Raw genomic sequence first — 19566 nt, 5'->3', positions numbered from 1 at the left:
ATAAAACTTAACTCACAACTCTCAAGTTGTACATCTTTTTTTAGTCAACAGCAGGTAACTTTACAAAAAGAAAAGCTGCAAAGCGCTGAGCATCCATTCTCAACAAACGTTTACTGAGTTCTTACTATGGGCTGCCAACACTCAGAGGTTGTGTGAATATGTTGTGAACACAATGAACGAGAAAAACGCTGCACCTGCCTTCTGGAGCTTACATGGTTAATGGGGGAGCCAGTAAAAAGTATCTAAATTTCTGATGCTAGAAAGGAAATTAAAAGAGGTAGTGGAGGTGGGATAGCGTTTCAAATGGAGCTGTCAGGAAGCCTGACCACCTGGTATATACCAGCTGTGTTGGCCCTTTAATTTTCACGACAATCCTTAAAGGCTGAGAGCTGATCTCCCTTTTGACAAGAAAACTGACGTTGAGACGGGTAAAAGTGGCAGTCAAGTCGCAAACTCCTAACCCCCACCCCATCCCTGCTTCCTAAACAGCGGCCACTGAACCCTGGATGATGAAACTTGGGGCGAGGACTGCACCATCTCTCCGCCTATGTCTTTGCAGATGTTACGGAAAGGGTTGTGTGGGGGAATGCGGGACGCGCCTCCAGGGAGAAGCACCAAATAGCTCTAAATTCGCAGGAAGCCGCGAGGAGAGCCCCCGCCAGACCCCCTCCGGTATCCTAGACCCTTCAGCCAGACAAAGAGCCCGCCCAGCTCACGGCAGAGCCAGACCCTCGCTCCCGCCTCCAGCCCGGCCCCCAGATCAGGCCAGCGCGGGGCACTATGGGACTTGTAGTTCAACCAGTTCGCCACACCTGTTCTGAAAGACGACAAGGGAACTACAAGGCCCAGGAGCCAGCGGGGAGGCCCGGGCGGACTCGCTGGCTGTGGGTGTGTGAGCGCTGGGGGCTCGGTGCTGCGTGCGGGAGCTGGGATGCGGCTGCCGGCGCCTGAGCCGAGGAGCTTCCCTAGGCGTGCTTTCTAGCCGGACTCGACGAAGGGGTGACCAGGCGGCGACAGGCACGTTGCATGCATGCATTGGGCTCAGCCTTTGCAAAACCCGGTTGTGCAGCGCTTTGGCTCTGCAGCGGCGAGGTACAGGGTCCGAGTAGCCGGGGGATGGGCACCCGTCCCCGAAGCCAGGCTGGCACCTCTCGCTGAAGGAGCCCTTGGCTGAGCTTGGGGGCGGGTGCCCGCGTGCCTGCCTTGGGCTGTGCGCGACGTGTTTGTTCTCTTTCCCTATTTGTCCCAAGGTTTCTCTCGGCGGCCGCGCGATGCAGCGGGCGGCGGCGCTGGTCCGGCGGGGCTGCTGCCCCCGGCCCCTCGGCCCCTGGGGCCGTAGTCAGAGCAGCGCGGCCGCCGAGGCCTCGGCGGTGCTCAAAGTGCGGCCCGAGCGGAGCCGGCGCGAGCGCATCCTTACGCTCGAGTCCATGAACCCGCAGGTGAAGGCGGTGGAGTACGCGGTCCGGGGACCTATCGTGCTCAAGGCCGGCGAGATCGAGCTCGAGCTGCAGCGGGTGAGCACGGGCGCCCGGGCCCGCGTGGGGCGGGAGGGCCCCGGGAGGCGAGGGGGCACTGGTGGGGGCGAAGGGGGAGGAGTAGCAGCTGTCGCCTCCTGGGGTCCAACCGCTGTACTTCCTCCAGCCGCGTGGCCAAGCTCCTTCATTCTGCCAATCTTGACTGAAATGAGAGAATGCCCTCCCCCCAACCCTTCTCTCACTAGTGCCCGGCACCTGGCACAAAGTAAGGCCCTCAGATATGGTTCACTTGTTGAACTGAATTCATCAATTATAATTGAGTGGCCCTTAGTGCCAGGCACTGCCTGCTATGTGACTGTCTTACTTGAGTGGAAGCAAGATCCACTGGGGCGTGAGTGTGAGAACAGCGACGGGCAGGAAAGACATAAAGGAGAATTTCAGAGATCTCGTTAGGCACCAGAGCTATGATGAAGGCTCTGAAGAGACCTGGGTGTTCTCCCAAAGCTTTTTCTCTCTCTGAGACCTTCTGGGTCATTCTTCCATTAATGATTCCCTGACAAAAGTGGTCCCGCACAATTCCTTCCCCTAGATCCCCTTTGGAACCTTGACTGACAGCCCTATTTTGTTCTCTGAGGATACAGTCGCCCACAGTGGGTAGCAGAGGCTTGGGCCTTTGGGGCCTTGGCAGGGTGGCCCTGGGACTTTCTTCCTCCTGGCGGCCGGCAGACTGGAATCTTGAGTTCACAGCTGTGTGTAAAGTGACCACACATCTGGTAGTGATTCCTGTCCCCCTACAACGAGGTGGCTTGGGGGGGTGAAAGAAACACCTCTGTAGTTTACCAGAGTTCTAACGCTGGTGGAATTCAGGAGGCAGGGTCCAGAAGGGGAATGTAAAAAACGTATATATTCCTAAGATTTATACGAGCAGATGAAGTAGTCACCCAGCTGCTTGCTCAAGGTAGTCCTAACCCAGAAAGGGGGAGGGTTCTTTGATCTCACTCTCATAGGCACCAGAACTGAATGTCCTGGGGGTGAGTTGGACACTTAATGGTCCTTGAATGCTTGGGAAGAAGTCATGATGGGACCATGACTGTAACACAGGCACTTTGGGGTGTTTGATGAGCTCACGGCTTGCTGAGACTTCATCGGGACACCCAGTTATGCTGACTCAAAACAGTGAGTTGAATAAGTCAAGTCCAGTGTCTCCCTCTGACTCCTTGCAAGGCTAAATTTAAAGCTTGGTCCTCGGAAGGCTGGCTTGGTTTCTGTGCCTCCCTGTCCCAAAAGTGGACCACAGGTAGAAAAAAGGTTTCTGCTCCTTGTTATCTGGCAGAGTGGAGCTGGCCCTTCTTGAGACAACAGTCTCCCTGTTAAAGCTGAGATTACATTGTTTCCGGTTTAGCACTTTAGACTGATTTCTCTGGTTCCAGAGCTGGTAGGGGTTCTGGGGATTATCTCTACCTTTTATTAAATAGCATGGACTCCATGAAGTATGAGGATGGTTAGAACAGAAGGGAGACACTGTCTTTGCCTTCATGGAACTGATTGCCATGTTGTTCTCTGGGCCTGAACTTCTCTTCCTCCAATTCTTTAAGGATTGGTGGTTATTATTATTATTATTTTTAGAAAGTAGAGAAAATGTGAGAGCATTCTAGGTGGAAGGAGGACTGGGAGCGAAAACAAGATTGGGAATTTCTGGACAAATAGGGGAGGGAATTGGTGCTGTTTGGAGAGCAATGTCTGGTAAGGGATATGATAAATGAATGAGATGGAAATGAGGGACTGGAGTCTGGTGTGCTGGGCTTAGGACTTTATAGTGCAAAGTTCGGTGTGCAGTGGGCAACTAAGAAGATGTTCCAACAGGGTATAGCTCCATCATTGAGCTAGAGAAAGTTCTTGGTCATTTGGGCTGGAAACACGCTGTGGTTTCTAGGACAGATGGCTCCACTGCCATGTCCTACCCCTGAATAACTTGAGACATTCTTTCTGTCCATCTACATTCTCCAGTACTTTCATTCAAATTCATCCCTTCTTGTTCTCTCCTCACTTCGTCGAGTCTCAGTTGCCTGACTCTTGGTGCTTGAGATAATAGCCTCAGCCAAGCCTCGCTTAAATCTTTCATTCTTGAAAGGCAGCCTCTCCATTTTGCTAGCTTAAGCAGGTCCTCTTCTGAGAGAGCCATGTTTTCTCAGGGTTTCTCAGTCTTTTTTTTTTTTTTGGCTTAGCTTTGCACAGCTTCAGATTTTTACTTCTGTTTTGAACTCTAATGATCAAAACTGGACTGATGTTATTTTAAAGGGTTTGACTTGGTTAGAGATGGGATATGTAGGGAGGTGAGTGACTTGGGGGTAAATCTCTTGTCCTCTCTGGGCTTTGGTTTCCCTAGTCTGTAAAAGAAGAGTAGTGGTCTGGTGGGCCCAGGGTTTCCCCAGGCTCTGACTTTTGTGCCTCTTTCTCCATTTGAAGGCCTTATACTGCCTTATGGAATCACTTCACCAGGTGCTCTGTTAATAGTACTGGCTGTTTGGCTGGACACGTGGCTCTGGTTTTTGACTGTGGGGTGGCATGCCAGACAAGTCCCGTCCATCTTGCTTTGTGGTAGGAGTGGGGGAAAATGCTCGGAGAGCCTGAGGGAGGAGGGGCACTTGGCTAAGAGCGTGTGAAAGGGGCCATTCTCCTCCAGCCTGGTCTGTGTGCTTTCAGGGAGGCCCTGTTTCTCCCTGACAGCAGCTCCAAGGGGGAGTACCTATCAGCTTTTCAGATCCTGGTGTTCCCTGGGAGCAGCACTTAAAAATAAACTGCCATTAGTAGGAGTTTTGAAAAGATTTGTCAGTTCCTCTTCAACCTACTTCTTTTTCCCTTGTTTTATTGGAGGAGGAAAGGAGGTTGACATAAGTGGAGACAGGAATGGCTTTTGTTTGTAAAAAGTACAGAGTCAGGGCAAAACATTCATGAGGGGAAACACTGAATATGTTAAAATCACTGAGTGCTGCACCGAGAAACAGATGAAAATGGAGAATGCTGGAGCACCTGCTGATAGTTAGCTAAGAGAGGAAACTCTGGATGTGTGAGGCACAAGCAGTGAAATCTCATAGGCCGTTTTCTTTAGCGCTTAGATGCTATTTTAAAATAAAGGACATTTGTAACATAGGCTTTCTTAGCGCTTAGACACTATTTTAAAATAAAAGAAATTTGTAACATAGGCTTTCTTAGCACTTAGATGCTATTTTAAAATTAAAGAAATTTGTAACATAGGCTTTCATTTGGATGAACCCTCCACCCATCCCCCCTGTCCAAATCACCAGGGACCTGCATCCTGGGCTTTACCTTTATGTGCTGTGGGCCTCGCATTGTTCAGAACACCTTCGCCTCAATTATTCCTCTGTAAAATAGGGCCAATTTATTTCCACTGAAGACGAGTTGGAGATGTTCAGTGATGATGGTTTGAATAGCTAGAACCCTATCAGGATTCTGGCTATCTGGGGAGAAATAACTGCACCAGAGACTTTCCTGTTTTAGGTCAAAAGGTTATGTGAGCTTATATTAATATAAGCAGTTTTTCTAAAAAAAAACTTTATGAGAAAGCAAAGGCTAGTTTTCTTCTCGTTTTTTTTTTTTTTTTTTTTTTTAAGCCTGTGCTGTGTGGTTTGCAGGATCTTAATGGCAACCCACTCCAGCATTCTTGCCTAGAGAATCCCAGGGATGGGGGAGCCTGGTGGGCTGCCGTCTATGGGGTGGCACAGAGTCGGACACGACTGAAGCGACTTAGCAGCAGCAGTTCCCAATCAGGGACTGAACTCATGCCCTCAGCAGTGAAAGCGTGGAGTCCCAACCACTGCACCACTAGGGAATTTCCCAGTCAGAACTCTGGAGGGTCTTGTTTTCAAGCTAATGAGAGATGCCTGGGGGAGAGGTGCCTAGGGTCCCTCTTTCCTTGCCTTCCTTCTGAGTCTCTGGGTCTAGGAATGCACTCTGTGGGGTTGGTTCTCTCCTGCCTGGAGCTTAGGCTTGCTGCCTTGAATTATCCTGTTTGGAGCTCATTCACCTTTCATCCCTACTCTGCCCTGCAGATCTCCACTTCTACGGTCGACACTCCCACAGTTCAGGAGCCTTCCATCCAGCCTTCCCTGCCTCCGTGGTTAGAAAATTCAGCCCTGGGAGTCCCCACCTCCTCTTAATATCAGGGCTGTGTAGGGTTGGCTCAGTTTCTTCCAGGTTTGCATATCACGATGGTTGGGGCCAGACCCTGTGCTGAGTCTCACTTTCTTCTGCTATGCAGTGCAGCTGTTCTCAAGGACCCTGGAGACTAGTCGGGTTTGTCTCTGAGACTTCCTTCCGGAGCTCTCTGGGGCCAGCTGTGCCCTCTCTCCCTTCTCTGAGCTTGCTTCTTCATCAGCCAGCGCTCTGAAGGTGGTGGCCTTTCTGGTGTTGCCCACTTCTGTCACAGAGCATGATTCATAAGTGTTCATGAATGAAAGGGAGGTTCTCTGGGGAGTAACCGTCCTACCAAGCCTCCCCACCGGCATGTCGCGTGAAATGACAGGAGCTACCCCTACCTTTAGGAAAATGCCTGTGCCTGTTGAAATTGTCCATTTTTCTAATGCTGCACCTGTGAACTGGGAAGGACAGTCATAACAATGATAATTGTCCTTCCTTTATCCTTCTTCCCAATAACACCTTCTGAAATATGCCATCTCCAGAGCCTGGGGGTCTGCTCCCTGAGCCTTCCTTGACCTGAATGGTGGGAAGGGAGCCCCCCTGTGATGGATCTCATCTCAGTGCCCCCAGGTGAGGCAGCTCTGTGTGCAAGTGAGTTAGACATGTGGCTCTAGGATGCTAGGAATTGGAACTAAGAAGCTACGTGCTGACCTGTCTGGCTCCTGGGGGCAGGGCTGAGGTGAGGTCTCCATTCAGTGTGCTTGCCAGATTTGGATGAGTCACTGTGGGCAGAAGTCTGCCCCTGGCTCCTTGGTATTTCCCAACCCACGTAGAACTCAAGTGCACAGATACAGGAGTCTCCTTTGTATGGTGGCCCTTGGCTGGGCAGTCCAGTCCCCAGTCCATTCAGAGGAGGCAGGTTCCCACCCACTAGCTCATCCATCAGAGCAAAGTATCTGGAGCCTGTGGGTACCCAGACCCAAGAAAGGGGATGCTCCATACTCCCAGGCTGCTTGTCAGCCTGCCCTGAGTTGATTGAGCAGTGCGGGGTGGAGGGGACACACGAAAGGAACATCCAGGGATCTGATTATTTTCTCCCTCCATGGGGCTGGCCCCGGGGCCCACAGCTGTGTGGTATGTGTCCTGCCCTCGACTGTGGCAGATTTACTCCCCACCAGAGTGGACTGTGCCCACACTGTGGAAATCACCTGAGTTCAGCTGGCCAGGGCTAGGGGGCCATGGCGATGGAGTCAGACTAACAGAGGGTCCCATGCCAGGAGCTTAGGCCAGTGTGCGTGGGGGAGTCCTACCCTTTGCACACAGTGGCCTGGGTTGCTCAGCCTGTGGGATGAGCCCTGAGGCCACACGCTCTGCAGCCTGTCTCCAGGGTGTCTGACTTCACCCCTGGCCCAGACTGGGTCAGTAGGCAGTGTTACCCCCTTCCTTGCTGCCCTCCACCTCCCACCCTGAGATGTCTTTCTATATTGGCCAGCCCTGAAGAACTTGGTAAAAAGGGCAGAAGAGAATTCTACCCCCTCTAACCCAAACAGAGCTTTTCGACTCATTAGGCCTGGTTTATGGAAGTCCAGGGCTGCCTTCAGGCTTCCCTGGTGGCTCAGATGGTAACGAATCTGCCTGCAGTGCAGGAGATGTGGGTTCAGTCCCTGGATTGGGAAGATCCCCTGGAGAAAGGCATGGCAACCCACTTCAGTATTCAGAATCCCCATGAACAGATGAGCCTGCCGGGCTACAGTCCAGAGGGTTGCAAAGGGTTGGACGCGACTGAGCACAGCACAGGGCTGTTTCTGGGGTGCCCTCCTCAGCCCCTTGTGCCTCCTGGCTCCTAAAGCAGCTGGAGAATTCCATATGGGAGGGCTTAGGGGTGGCAAATTAGAGTCAAGAAAACTTGTTTGGCAGCTGCTTTCATTCCTTAAGCCCACTGGTCTTTACTTAAGGTGTATATTACTGAGTTAAAAAGGGGAAAGTTTTCTAAAGTTGCTTTTATTCACACGTTGTGTGAAATGGAGAAGACAAGTATCAGAATCGTAGAATTGTACCCTTAAAATTTGTATTTAGAATCCCTTTGGGAATAGGGCTGCTGGAGATGGGAAGGTGGCCATTCTACGCAGGCCACCCCTTGCCCCACCGCCTTCTTCCCCCACGGTGACCCCTGCAATCTTGCTCCTGGTCCAGCTTTGCAACATGATGATATTTGTACTCTGCCAAGTGCTTTCATACTGTTTGTCTGAGATAATCCTTTCAGCTGCTCTGGGGGTTCTTGAACCTGCTGTTGATTCTAACTCTTATAGTGGCTAATTCTGGATTTATCAGGGACCTGTGTGGAGTTCCCATATTTCCAGATCCCCACAGTTCTCCATCCGAACCACATTTTCTCCTTTGCAGCAGCCAGGGTGTCCTCTAGTCACTTCCCAGCGATGTTGCTACGGTTTCCGAGTTCCTTCTCTCTCTGCTGTCTCTGCTCTGTGCTAAACACATTGCTCAGGCAGTGGCCTCACTTTTGCTCTTCAACCAGACATCTTTATCCTTGATGCTTTTTCTTCTTTTCAGTATGAAGCTCAGTCCACATTCTTTATTTTGCAAAGACAGAGTTACAAGAGAACGACCCCCGAGAGGTCCCTGCGGATCAGTGTCTTCTGGCAGCATGGCTGGCTGCAGTGTCCCATCGATCACTTAAGGGTGGAGGTGGAGCTGGCAGCTGTGGGACCCTCTCCCTGATGCTTTCTGCTGCTGACACCCTCCCTCCTTCCCACCACATTTGCCCCAGGGTCAGCATGGACCTACAGCTGCCTCAGGGTTCTCTGGCAGCCCAGGGAAGTTCTTCTAGCCTTCTCAGAAAGTGGGTAACCTTTTGAAGCCTTAATTTCCCAATCTATAAAATGGGATTAACACAAGCCCTTCCTCATGGGGGTGGTTGTGAAGGTCAAATGGGACCAAGCATATCAAGCGCTTGGCCCTGTGTCCAACACCTGGCAAGGCTCAGAATAGGGCTGCTTACTAATGTCCTGTTGACCATTGCTCGGCTTCTGAAATCTAGGGTCTGAGAATCCCTAAGTAACCACCTATTGCATTCTCTCTACTCAGGGTATCAAAAAACCGTTCACTGAGGTCATCCGTGCCAACATCGGGGATGCCCAGGCCATGGGCCAGCAGCCAATCACCTTCCTGCGACAGGTGAGCTGGCCCTCAGGAACCGAGGGTCCTGGAGGAGCAGGGAGCCAACCTGACAGTCAAGCCTATTAAACTGCCTCTGCCTCCTTGCCTGTCCAGCCCCTCAAGACCCAGCAGGCACTAGAATCCCACAGGGAGATGCCACTGAAGCAGCAACCCCCTCCAGCGCCTGACGTCCCCTCTGATTCTCTCCAGCAGGCTCCTCCCCTCCCTTCCAGGGCTGTCTAAAATCCCTAAGCCCATCCTGAGGTCGCTGTAGTGTACAAGACTCCCAGGTGAATGGTCCTGGATGCTGAGTTCGGACCTGGGTTGGTGAGGGCATCAGAGAGTAGATGAAGGCTGGGAGGTGGTGTGTGGGGGTCTAGATATGGTTTCCCAAGTGAGAATCCCCAGGTTTCAGTGTTGGCTCTGTTGCTGATCAGCTGGGTGGCTTTGGGCAAGTGGAAGTCACCAGAGCACTGCCACAGAGGACTTCTGGGGGCCTCCATGAGATGATGAACATGAAGGCCTTCAAGAGGCACATTTCCGTGTTTCAGTTTGAGTGCCAACTGCAAGGATGCTGCATGGGCCCAACTTGTGAGATTGGTGGGCTTGGGGGAAAAGAAAAGATGGGAGAGCGCCATAGCATCTGCTAGATAGAGGCTGGAGACCAGCTGTGGGGAAGGCGTTTTCCTAGGGAAGAAATGGGGCCAATTCTGGAGCAAAATTTGGTCTTTGTGTGGTTAAGGTTCACAGGCTGAGGCAGGCAGGAAAGCTGAGTGCTGGACACCCCTGGTCTTCCTTTCCTGCCAGTATTTCCTGCTGCAGGGGCTGGCACACAGGAGAGGCAAACTATGCCCTGCTCTCTGGATGGCAGGTGTTGGGGGCCCCAGGGCCTCATCCTGCAGCCCCTCAGGGAATTCACACAGGGTATAGGGGAGAAGAACTGAGGCTGGCGATGACCTCAGGAGTGTCCACTGAATGGACTCCCGTGGCATTGCTGCTGACTCAGGAGTGTGCCAGCTGCCTGTGAGTGTCAGAGGCCTCGAGCTGGGCCCATGATGAGGAAGTGGATCAGACCAGACAGAGGGGCTCTGCCCGGGAGGTAGAGGTGGGAGGAGATTAAAGCATGCTGCTTGTCCTGAAAGCTTGTCCTGGAAGCACATAGCTCAGGAGAGGAGAGGTCCAAAGTGGCCTCGCTCAGCAGAAGTTCCCACACGTGCCTGGGGCTCTGGGTGTGAACAGGCTCCTGTTGCCTCAGCCTTTTCTGACTGGCTGGCACACTCCCAGATCCAGCCCTGCTGCTGGCCACAGCAGACCCAGCCTCTGCCACCTGGGGCTGGCTTCCTCCAGCCTTCATAAGCGCCCCAGAGCAGGAGGGCAAGCCAGGTCACCGCCCATTGCACAAATTTATTTGAGGCAAAGCCAGGCTCCAAGAAGCCTGAGCCTGCCTGAAGCCCCCAGCTGGTGCCAGAGCCGTGAGCCCCATCTCATCTCGTTGCTCCTGGCACCTCTCCTAAGCTTCCAGCTTAGACTTGCCTGCTGAGCGGGGGTTTACTGACACTTTGCAAACATTTCCTTGCGTAATCCTCTTAATTTGTGAGGTTAGGGTGATTTTCCCTGTTACAGAGGTGAAAAAGCTGACTCGGTTTTCACTTCTGGCCAGGAAAGGGGGTGATGGTGAGGAGGGGTGGGGGCGGGGCATGGGGGAGCACTCAGGCTGTAAGGAGCAGGTCTCTGCAGTCCTGTCAGCTGGGGTGCACCTGCCTGCTCGGTCCCAGCTCCTTGTTCTGGAACCCCTGGTTCTATGGCCTTGGCTATGTGAGCCGCTGGCCTTTATGGAGGAGCTGGGCCGAGTAGCAGCCTCGATTTCCCTGGCTCCTCTGGTGGTCCACCCTTGGACCGAGCCCAGGTCGTCAGGGACCTTGCCTCTCACCATCTCCCTTCCGTTGCAGAGCATCTGCTCTCCTCCTCCCGACCCGTCCCCAGACCCTCCCCACAGGCGGGGGCTCTCGTGGGGAGTCCTGCGGTGACGCTGTCCCTCAGAGGCATCCTTTGTGCCCCTCTGGGGTGGGAGGTTGCCGAGAGCCCAGCCCATGCCTCTGTTCCCCCAGGTGATGGCACTGTGCACCTACCCGAACCTGTTGGACAGCCCCAGCTTCCCAGAAGATGCTAAGAAACGAGCCCGGCGCATCCTACAGGCTTGCGGCGGGAACAGCCTGGGTGAGGCCCCGACTTGCCAGGTCCGGGCGGGCGTGAAAAGAACGTGTGTTCTCAGCATGGGCCTGGCCCCGGCCCCTCATGGAGGGTTATGCATTGAGCGAGTGTGTGAATGTGTGGGGGGTGGCCGACAGGCCAAGTCAAGGAAAAATACTCTCCTTGTCCATGCTCTGAGAGCCTCCTATTTGCTGAGCTGATGGGGTCCGTGCTGTCTCTTGCGGACTGGGAGCACTTCAGGCAGGAGAGTCTGCATTTGGCAGGATTTGGGGTTTCCATGGGGAGCCGGCTGTGACGCTGAGCCCACCACACCCTCAGGGAAGAAGGCTGAGCTTGAGCCTGGAGGCCAGAAGGAGGTACACCGCCCAGCTGGTCCGGCTTCTCACTCTGCTGCGGCCCCCTTTGGTGGCTTCCTCGCTGTGGAGGTGCCCCCCCTTATCCACCACGTGTGTGTGTTGTGTTCCTGACACCGGTCTGTGCCCCTTTGTGCCCGGAGCCCACGCCCGGCCCCAGGGGGCTCTGAGTGGGGCGGCCCTGTGGATGTGAAGGCATCTTCTCTCCCTTGCCTGCTGAGGTGGATTTCCAGCCTCTGGGCCGCTGGCTCTTTGTTCTCATCTCATGTTCTCTGTCCTGTTTATTTTTGCCTCATTCCTTTGCCCAGTGGAATACATAGGGAACCTGGCTCCCCTTGTCCTGAGGAGAAGTAGTTCTCCATAGGGCTTTTTAGGAAGCTTGCCGGAATGTTCCAAACATGGGACAGGGATTCTGTGGCTCGTTCAGCAGGGTATCAGCCGCCCTCGGCCTCTCGGTCACCTCCCTGCCTTTCCCCTCCCCTTTCTTCTCTGTCCCTTTATGGGCATCACTAGGCTTAGCCTTCCTGGCTGTGATCACCCCACCAGCCCTCCGTCCAAGCCTGTGTCCTTCGTGTGTCCCTCTCAGGAAGGGGCCAGCCGCCCTTTGCCTCCCTGCCAGTCAGCCTGGGTGGGGTGTGGGCCAGCACCCTGTGAGGCAAGACCTAAACCACAAGCTGGCAGAGGGCAGCGCCACAGCTCAGAGGCCTGGCCTCCAGGCTCTTTCCCTCTGTACCCTCTGCCTGGCCCAGAGGACAAAGGCGCTTCTCAGAGATCCGTGGCCTTCGGCCTGAGGCTCCAGGAAGCGCAACCCAGAGGTGGGGGGAGGGGGTTGCTGTCTGCCTGAATGTCTGGGGAACTGGGAAGGGATCTTGTTCCAGGGACAAGCCTCATCAACAAGTTTTTTCTATGTCAGCCAGGCAGGGCTGGGGGAATGATGTTGGGAGGCCATGTCCGTGTGAGTCAGGACTGTCTGTGTTCTGTGTGAGGAGCTCAGCAGGATGGGTGAGGGAGGCACTCTGAGCCTCTTTCCTCATCCTTGAACTAGGAGATACTTTGTACCCACCTCCTGGGCTTGCAGGGAGGTTGCTGTTTGTGCTGTTCCTCACATGTGGAGAAGCCCCACCCTGAAGGTCACTACCTGTTTCTGCCCATTGTGGGAGGAAGGGCAGTGTTCTGGCAGAGAGTAGAATAATGGGGGTGGCGCTCTGTCAACTAAGGCTTGGGCAACCTGAGCACTGCCCACAAAAATGAAGGAAGTGGAAGATATGCCCAGGGCCACCCTGGCCCAAGGAAGGATTATAAAGTGTGTACACAAGGGCTCACCTGGATGTGTTTTTATCATGCCCTTTAAAATTATTTTTAATTGGGGCTTCATTTATTTTCTGTTTGAGTAATCCAGTTCTCACGTTGCGTCCTGAATCTTAAGTGGGGTTGAGGTGAAACCTAGACACATCTGGGGGTGGCGGGAGATGGGAGAGAACGCCCTCCTCCAGCCCCTCTTGGAGCCTGGGCTGTGGACCAGGCACTGCTCTAGGCCCTGAGGGACACTGGGGAAGGCAGGTGGAGTTCTGTGCTCATGAAACTCGCTGTCATATTTGGGAGAAACAAACATGAAAAAGAATTAAAACAAAAACATATTCCCAGTTTTCATGAGTTCCTGGTGGACAAGCAGAGAGTTGTGGGGTTTGAACAAGGGGTTCTAGTGGAGAGGGAGGGTTTAAGGAGAAAGTGTTTCAAGTTCATGTAGAGGATGAGTAAGAGAATCTGCTAATGAATCCCAGACAGAGAAAATGGTGTGTGCAAAGGCCCTGAGGCTTAAGAACTGAGTGTGACTGAGTGAAAGGGTTTGGATGCAATGATGCTGGGTGATTTGGCAGGTGTCGCCGGTCTGTGGACTGTGGGAGGCAGGTTGCCATCGGGTTCAGGCAGTGTCCTACACAGGAGTGTGGTGGGGTGGGCCTAGCTGGGGGTAGGTGCTGCAGAGATGCACAGAAGAAATAGGTGATGGTTCCTGCCCGCAAGTCAACATGGGGAGGCAAGGATTCATCTGTGCAAGGTAACTGGAGAAATCAGAAAGGCTGGGGTGAGGCCATTTCTCAGACTTCTTGAGAGAGTCTAGATCTGAGCTCTGAAGAATCAGGGTACTTCAGAACAAAACAGAAGATGGAAAGCCTGTGGCTGGCAGGAACAGAGAGCTTGCTAGTGGGAAAAGGCCTGGGAATGCAGGGAAGCAGAAGAACTAGCGGCAGGAAGAAGAGGAGGCTTAGCTGGTGTGGAAGTGGCCAGGCCCCATGGAGTGGAGCAGAGGGTAGTGAAAGAAGGCAGAGGGAAATAGCACAGGAAGCTTTCTGGGCATGGGAGCCCAAGATATATCAAGACATCCCGTGGAAGGAGAATTCTCTAACAGTGGCATCTGCAGATGCCCTCGAGTACCCCCAAGGAACGTGACAGGACTCTACTCTCCACCCAGATTTGGTGCGCGTTAATGTTTGCCACTTGAACTTTTAGAGAAGTGGTGCCGCTTTCCCCGCCCCGGTTTACAGTTAGTCCAAGGGGATGGGCCAGCCCAGGGCTACACAGACCCTTAAACCGGGCGCCTCCTGGTGGTGCTGTTGCAGTCCTTAGGAGGAAATTGGCTGGTTTTCTTTAAACGTGGTATAAAACTCAAATGGGATAAAAGAATATGGAGTGAAAGATCTGCCTCCCACTTCGGACCCCAAGCCTCCTGGTTCATGTCCCCAGAGAATTCGCCTCGCCAGTTTGAGTCTCCTGCTGGAGAGATTTTGTGCATGTTCAGGTACCTATTTTCAGTTTCTTTTCAAGCATGTACGTAGTGGCCTGACATCCTGAAAACATTTGTATGCCTATGGTAAATGCACAGGTATTAGTGTACAGCACCTATGTGTGCACACCTGTGTAACCCATGCCCAGATCATGACAACGAATGCTCTCAGTGCCACAAAAGGCCCCTGTGTGCCCCTTTGCCAAAAATACTCCCAAGCCCAAAGTGGTCACTGCTGTTTTTGAACTTCACTTTTAACTGGTGGTTTGGATTTGACTCCTAACTGGCAGCCTGAGCATGTTGCCATAGGGTGAGGGTAGGTGCGTCATGCCCAGCAGCCCCAAAGAACGCTGTGGTTAGTGCCTGTCAGGGCTCTGGATTCCTGGGATGGCAGGTGGTGCCATTTTGGGGTGACCCTTCTCCCAAGCTCTTCGGAACCATGCGTAAGCAACAGTGATAAAAGCATAGCAGTCCCAGCTGTAATGGTCCACGCTGTCGCGGAAGGCATGTAAAGCCCAGCGGGGTGGGTAGAACAGCTATGAGCCCCTTTGAACTGGTTAGAAGTCAGGGCCTGGAATAATGCTTGAGGTATAAGTAGGTTCTCAGTAAATACTGGATGGATGAGTGGGTGGGTGGGTAGATGAACAGACGGGCAGATGGGTGGGTGAGTGGGTGGGCAGGTGAGTGGATATGTGGATGAATGGATGGATAGCAGATGAGCAAATGGTTGGATGAGTGGGCAGATGCTTGGGTAGGTGGAGGGATGACAGGATGGGTGGATGAAGCCCAGACAGGTGATTAAGCAGTTTGCCACAATTCCAGAACCTAGAGCAGTGGGAATAGGGCGCCACTGAGACTCCTTGACCTCCCCCAGCCTCCCACCCCCAGTTAATTATATGGATATCTCAGACTGCATGGAGCCAGATCTTCCCTCTAGTCATTGTCTTGCTTTCTGTCTTACAGGCTCTTACAGTGCTAGCCAGGGTGTCAACTGTATCCGTGAAGATGTAGCTGCCTACATCACCAGGAGAGATGGCGGTGTACCTGCAGACCCGGATAACATTTACCTGACCACTGGAGCTAGTGATGGCATTACTGTACGTGTCAGAGCGGCTCATTGTTGCTCACTGTTCACCCACATGAAGAACAGCCTTGTGCGTTAGGGCCGATGGCGTGAGCCTGTGGGCTGTTAAAGGGGGACAGGTCTGGGCAGAGAGGTTGGCCACCCTCTGCTCCCTGCTGTCTGCCCCAGCCCGGTAGCTGCTGTCCTTACCGCATTCAGTCTTTGTGAACCTGGACACTCCGGCAGCCTCGGTTTCCCTCCTCCAGTTGGGAGGAGTCACGGGACACTCAAGAGTGTCCATCTTCCTGGCATCAGCCTTTCTCTTACTCAGCATATATGCTGTCTCTCCTCTGCCAGGCACTGTGCCAGGTGCTGGGGAGGTCATGGGGAACCAAACACATTTGGTCTCTACTTAGACATCAGTACTGGATCTGACTAGCACTAACAGCACATAAATACATGTCAGATTGCAAGCTTTCAGTTTCTCTTCTGGATGAGGACAAAGTGTTAACAGAAGGGAACAGCAGGAACTCTGACCTGGGGCTGGTGAGGGCAGGAAGGTTTCTCCAAAGAAGACTGAGCAGATAGAGATCTGGAGACTGCGTAGATGTGAACTCAGGGAGGCAGGCAGGGACAGATTCAGGGCAGAAGGTCAACATATGTCGAGGCCTTGGGCTGGAAGGGGGCTGCATGTTTGGAAATGGAGCATTGTGGGGCAAGCACACGTCGGGAGGGGCAGTTACCAGCAACGTGCTGGGAGGCAGGTGGGGCCTGAGTCCTAAAGTATTGTTATCCTAAGAGCCGTGGGAGCCACTGAAGGATCTGAAGCAGACGGAGGGTCATAATTAGATTTAGGTTCTTAAGCTTTAACTGTGGCAGGAGGGAGCAGAGTAGATGTGAGAGTGTTTAGGAGACACGAGAAGAGGCAGCTTGGGCTGGGCATCAGCCGTGGATGAGGTGAAGAGGGGCTGGTATCGAGGGGTCCATAGGAGAAGGGGCTGAACCTGTGGTCTGAGGTTCACCTGCAGCCTCTGTTCCCTTCCAGCACCCTCCCCTCCCGCCCAGCCAGTGCTGGGGGCCGTCCGCTCACTTGTCCTCCCTACTCAGGGAGCTTGTCCTTTCCGACCCTTCTTTTAATAAGTTATGTTTGTCTGTGTCTCTTGACCTCCCAGGCTCTTGTTTTGGATGTTTATTAAATGATTTCATCCTTTGCTGAAGCCTCTCAAGTGCATTAAACTCTTCCTTGAGCGTGGGAGGAAACTGAGGCACAGAAAGCTTAGGTGGTCTGCCTGCTGTTAAGAGCCTCTCGAGGCACTGGAGATTCTAGTGTTGGACTCAGGCCCCCAGCCATGGCATCTTCCACTGTATGCTGCCATGACGGCGCCTCTCTATTCCCAGAGAAGCCCAGGCATGGGTAGAGGTTCCAGAGGCAGGTGTGGGGAAGAGTCTTCAAGATTTAGTGAAAAGAAGCTGTTACACTGGCATTGTTGTAGCAAGGAACTGAGCCTGAGAAAGGTGCTAAGTCTTCATGTAAGACTTAGAGAAGTAAAACTCACCCAGAAGAGTTTGGACTTATGAATTCAGTGAATTACTGCCCCCTCCACTAGTGCCCCACAGGACTCCCCAGGCCTGTTTCTCAGGAATCCTATTAACTTAGGGCTCATTCAATTTTGGAAACAGCCAGGTCAAAGCGCCACCTGGTGGCAGAAGCTGGGTATTTCATCCCATTTTCACACTCCTTTGTTCACTGGTCTTTCCAAGTCTTGGGCTCTGATAAGTTAGTGATCAGATTCCCCGCTGCACCCCAGACATATAGAATGAGTTTCAGGGGTGAGGTCAGAATAATTCTGAGCAGGTCTAGTTTTTGGGCTACTTCTTTAAAAGATCTCTTTTAAAAATACTAACAGGTATCAAGTCTTTAGGTACCATGCATTGTGCTAAAAGCTTTAAGTGATTTTGCTTATTCCTCGTAGCAGACCTCATTTTACAGAGGAGGAGGGGTAGACTCGGGAGTTCAGAAACCTACCTGTGGCTGTGCTGGGGGCAGGCACTGGGTGACTTGTGAAAGGCGGGGTTTGGGGTCTTCCGGCTTCTGCCGCTGCTCAGCCCCTGGGGGTGGAAAGTGGCAGTCGCCCTGTAAGACGTGACTTCTCTGTTGCAGACAATCCTGAAGATCCTGGTCTCCGGGGGTGGCAAGTCACGGACAGGCGTGATGATCCCCATCCCGCAGTACCCACTCTACTCAGCAGTCATCTCTGAACTCGATGCCATCCAGGTGAACTATTACCTGGATGAGGACAACTGCTGGGCCCTGAATGTGAATGAGCTCCGGCGGGCCGTGCAGCAAGCCAAAGAGCACTGTAACCCCAAGGTGCTGTGCATCATCAACCCCGGGAACCCCACAGGTCTGTGCTTTACTTCCTCACCAGTTTCTTGGGGAGCAGGGTGGCTGGTGTATTGGCTGTCTGGACACTAAAGAGCTAAGAAATAATGTCTCATTTGCTCCCAGGTTCCCAATCCAACTCCAGATTTGCTAACATAAAACCATAAAGTTGGCCGCCAGCCACCTTAGGAGGTGAACGAATACAGGCCTTTTCCTGGGCAGGGTTGTATTGTAATTAAGACCAGTTCTTTTTCCTGTTCGTCCACGTACAAAGAACCTACTCTTTGAGGTCACAGACAAACCATCACCTAATTATAGGCCTAATTTTACCCTTACTCCTACTTGTTTTTCTGAACCAGTTTTTAGATTGCTGGTGTGTGCGTTTTTATTTTTCTTTGACACAGCGTTTCTGTGTACTTTGAGGCCTGAAAAGGAAATGCCATATTAAAAACAAAAGCAAACCAAAAAAACCTGTTTCCAGAAGTTGGAAAGCACTCCTAATTTTGCATATTTTTCTTCACACAAAAAAATGCACAGTTCTGCCTGTTTTGATCTTTCCAGGCTGCTGGCTTCATGCTGCCCCAGATGCTATTTGGATGCCGAGAACAAGGGCTCCTCTCTCCTCCTCTGTGGAGATAAACTGGGTCAGGGCCAAAGCGTGGTGGAGTTGATTGTGGAATCTGCTCCTTGGGAACATCAAATGATGCTTCAATCAGCTGAAAGCTCCACTTGAATTCCTGGGTGCAGTAAATGGGTGCAGCTGCTCGCCTGGTTTATTTACACTGACTGCTTGGGGGAAGGGACGAGGGACCTAACCAGGGTACTGTAGGAAAATGACAGAGCTGGGTTCTCAATCCTGGCTGCACATTAGAATCAAAAAGGGAGCTTTTAAAAATGCCAAAGGCCAGGCCACACCCTAGAATCTCTGGGGATGGGGCTCAGGCATCAATATTCTGTGTAACTGAGGATGAGAAACACTGCCCTTGGATGATGCTTCTAAAACTTCAGCTTGTTAAAAACAAAACTGCTGGGCCCTACATCTAGATATAATTAGGCTGGAGTGGGACTTGACAATTTGCATTTCTAACAAGCTCCTGGGTGATGCTGATGCTACTGGCCCCAACTTGGAGTAGTAGGTCTTATATCTTAGGAAATACTCTGTATACCTAGTTTATATCATAGGCTTGGTAACTTCTTGACCAGAAGCTTACATATATCTTCTTCTGGCTGTCTGGGGAGAAGTAACTGCACCAGAGACTTTCCTATTTGGGGTCAAAGTGGGGGTCATATGAGTGTGATATTAATATAAGCAGTTTTTCAGTAGTCATGTTCGAATGTGAGAGTTGGACCAGAAAGAAGGTTGAGCACTGAAGAATTGGTGCTTTTGAACTGTGGTGCTGGAGAAGACTCTTGAGAGTCCCTTGAACTGTAAGGAGATCAAATAAGTCAATGCTAAAGGAAATCAACCCTGAATATTCACTGGAAGCTGATGCTGAACCTCCAGTACTCTGGCCACCTGATGTAAAGAGCTGACTCATTGGAAAAGACCCTGATGCTGGGAAAGATCCAGGGCAGGAGGAAAAGAGGGCAACAGAGAATGAGAGAATGAGATGGTTGGATGGCATCAGTGAATCAATGGACATGAGTTTGAGCAAACTCTGGGAGATAGTGAAGAACAGGGAAGCCTGGTGTGTTGCAGTCCATGGGGTTGCAGCAGTCGGATAAGACTAGCAACTGAACTATAACAACAAGCAGTTTTTCTAAAAAATAAGTTACAAGCAGGCTCAGGCTAGTTTTGCTCTCTGAGGTTTTTTTTTTCAGTTTCTGGTTGTGATACGCAGCTGTAGGATCTTAGTTCTCTGACCACGGATTGAACTTGGACCCCAGCAGTGAAAGCATCAAGTCTTAACCATTGGACCACCAGGCAGTTCCCCTCTGGGGTCTTAATGTGTGGAAAGCAGCTATTG

At 52.2% G+C, this 19566-nt stretch overlaps 1 protein-coding gene across 1 annotated transcript in view; it reads left to right on the top strand.

Annotated features, from left to right (window-relative positions):
• The first annotated feature begins 857 nt into the window (after positions 1–857).
• The window catches only part of GPT2 (glutamic--pyruvic transaminase 2), a 34307-nt gene continuing 15598 nt past the window's right edge, over positions 858–19566 (top strand). Inside the window, exons 1-6 of the mRNA XM_040253606.1 lie at positions 858–1017; positions 1251–1514; positions 8736–8825; positions 10916–11024; positions 15117–15250; positions 17378–17621. Of these exons, the coding sequence (XP_040109540.1) occupies positions 1272–1514; positions 8736–8825; positions 10916–11024; positions 15117–15250; positions 17378–17621 (820 nt within the window). The 5' untranslated portion in view covers positions 858–1017; positions 1251–1271. The remainder of the gene's footprint in view (positions 1018–1250; positions 1515–8735; positions 8826–10915; positions 11025–15116; positions 15251–17377; positions 17622–19566) is intronic.

Source organism: Oryx dammah, unplaced genomic scaffold (assembly GCF_014754425.2).
Source record: "Oryx dammah isolate SB20612 unplaced genomic scaffold, SCBI_Odam_1.1 HiC_scaffold_13, whole genome shotgun sequence".
In the NCBI taxonomy this organism is placed as follows: domain Eukaryota; kingdom Metazoa; phylum Chordata; class Mammalia; order Artiodactyla; family Bovidae; genus Oryx; species Oryx dammah.
This window is presented reverse-complemented; position numbering and strand designations above follow the sequence as displayed.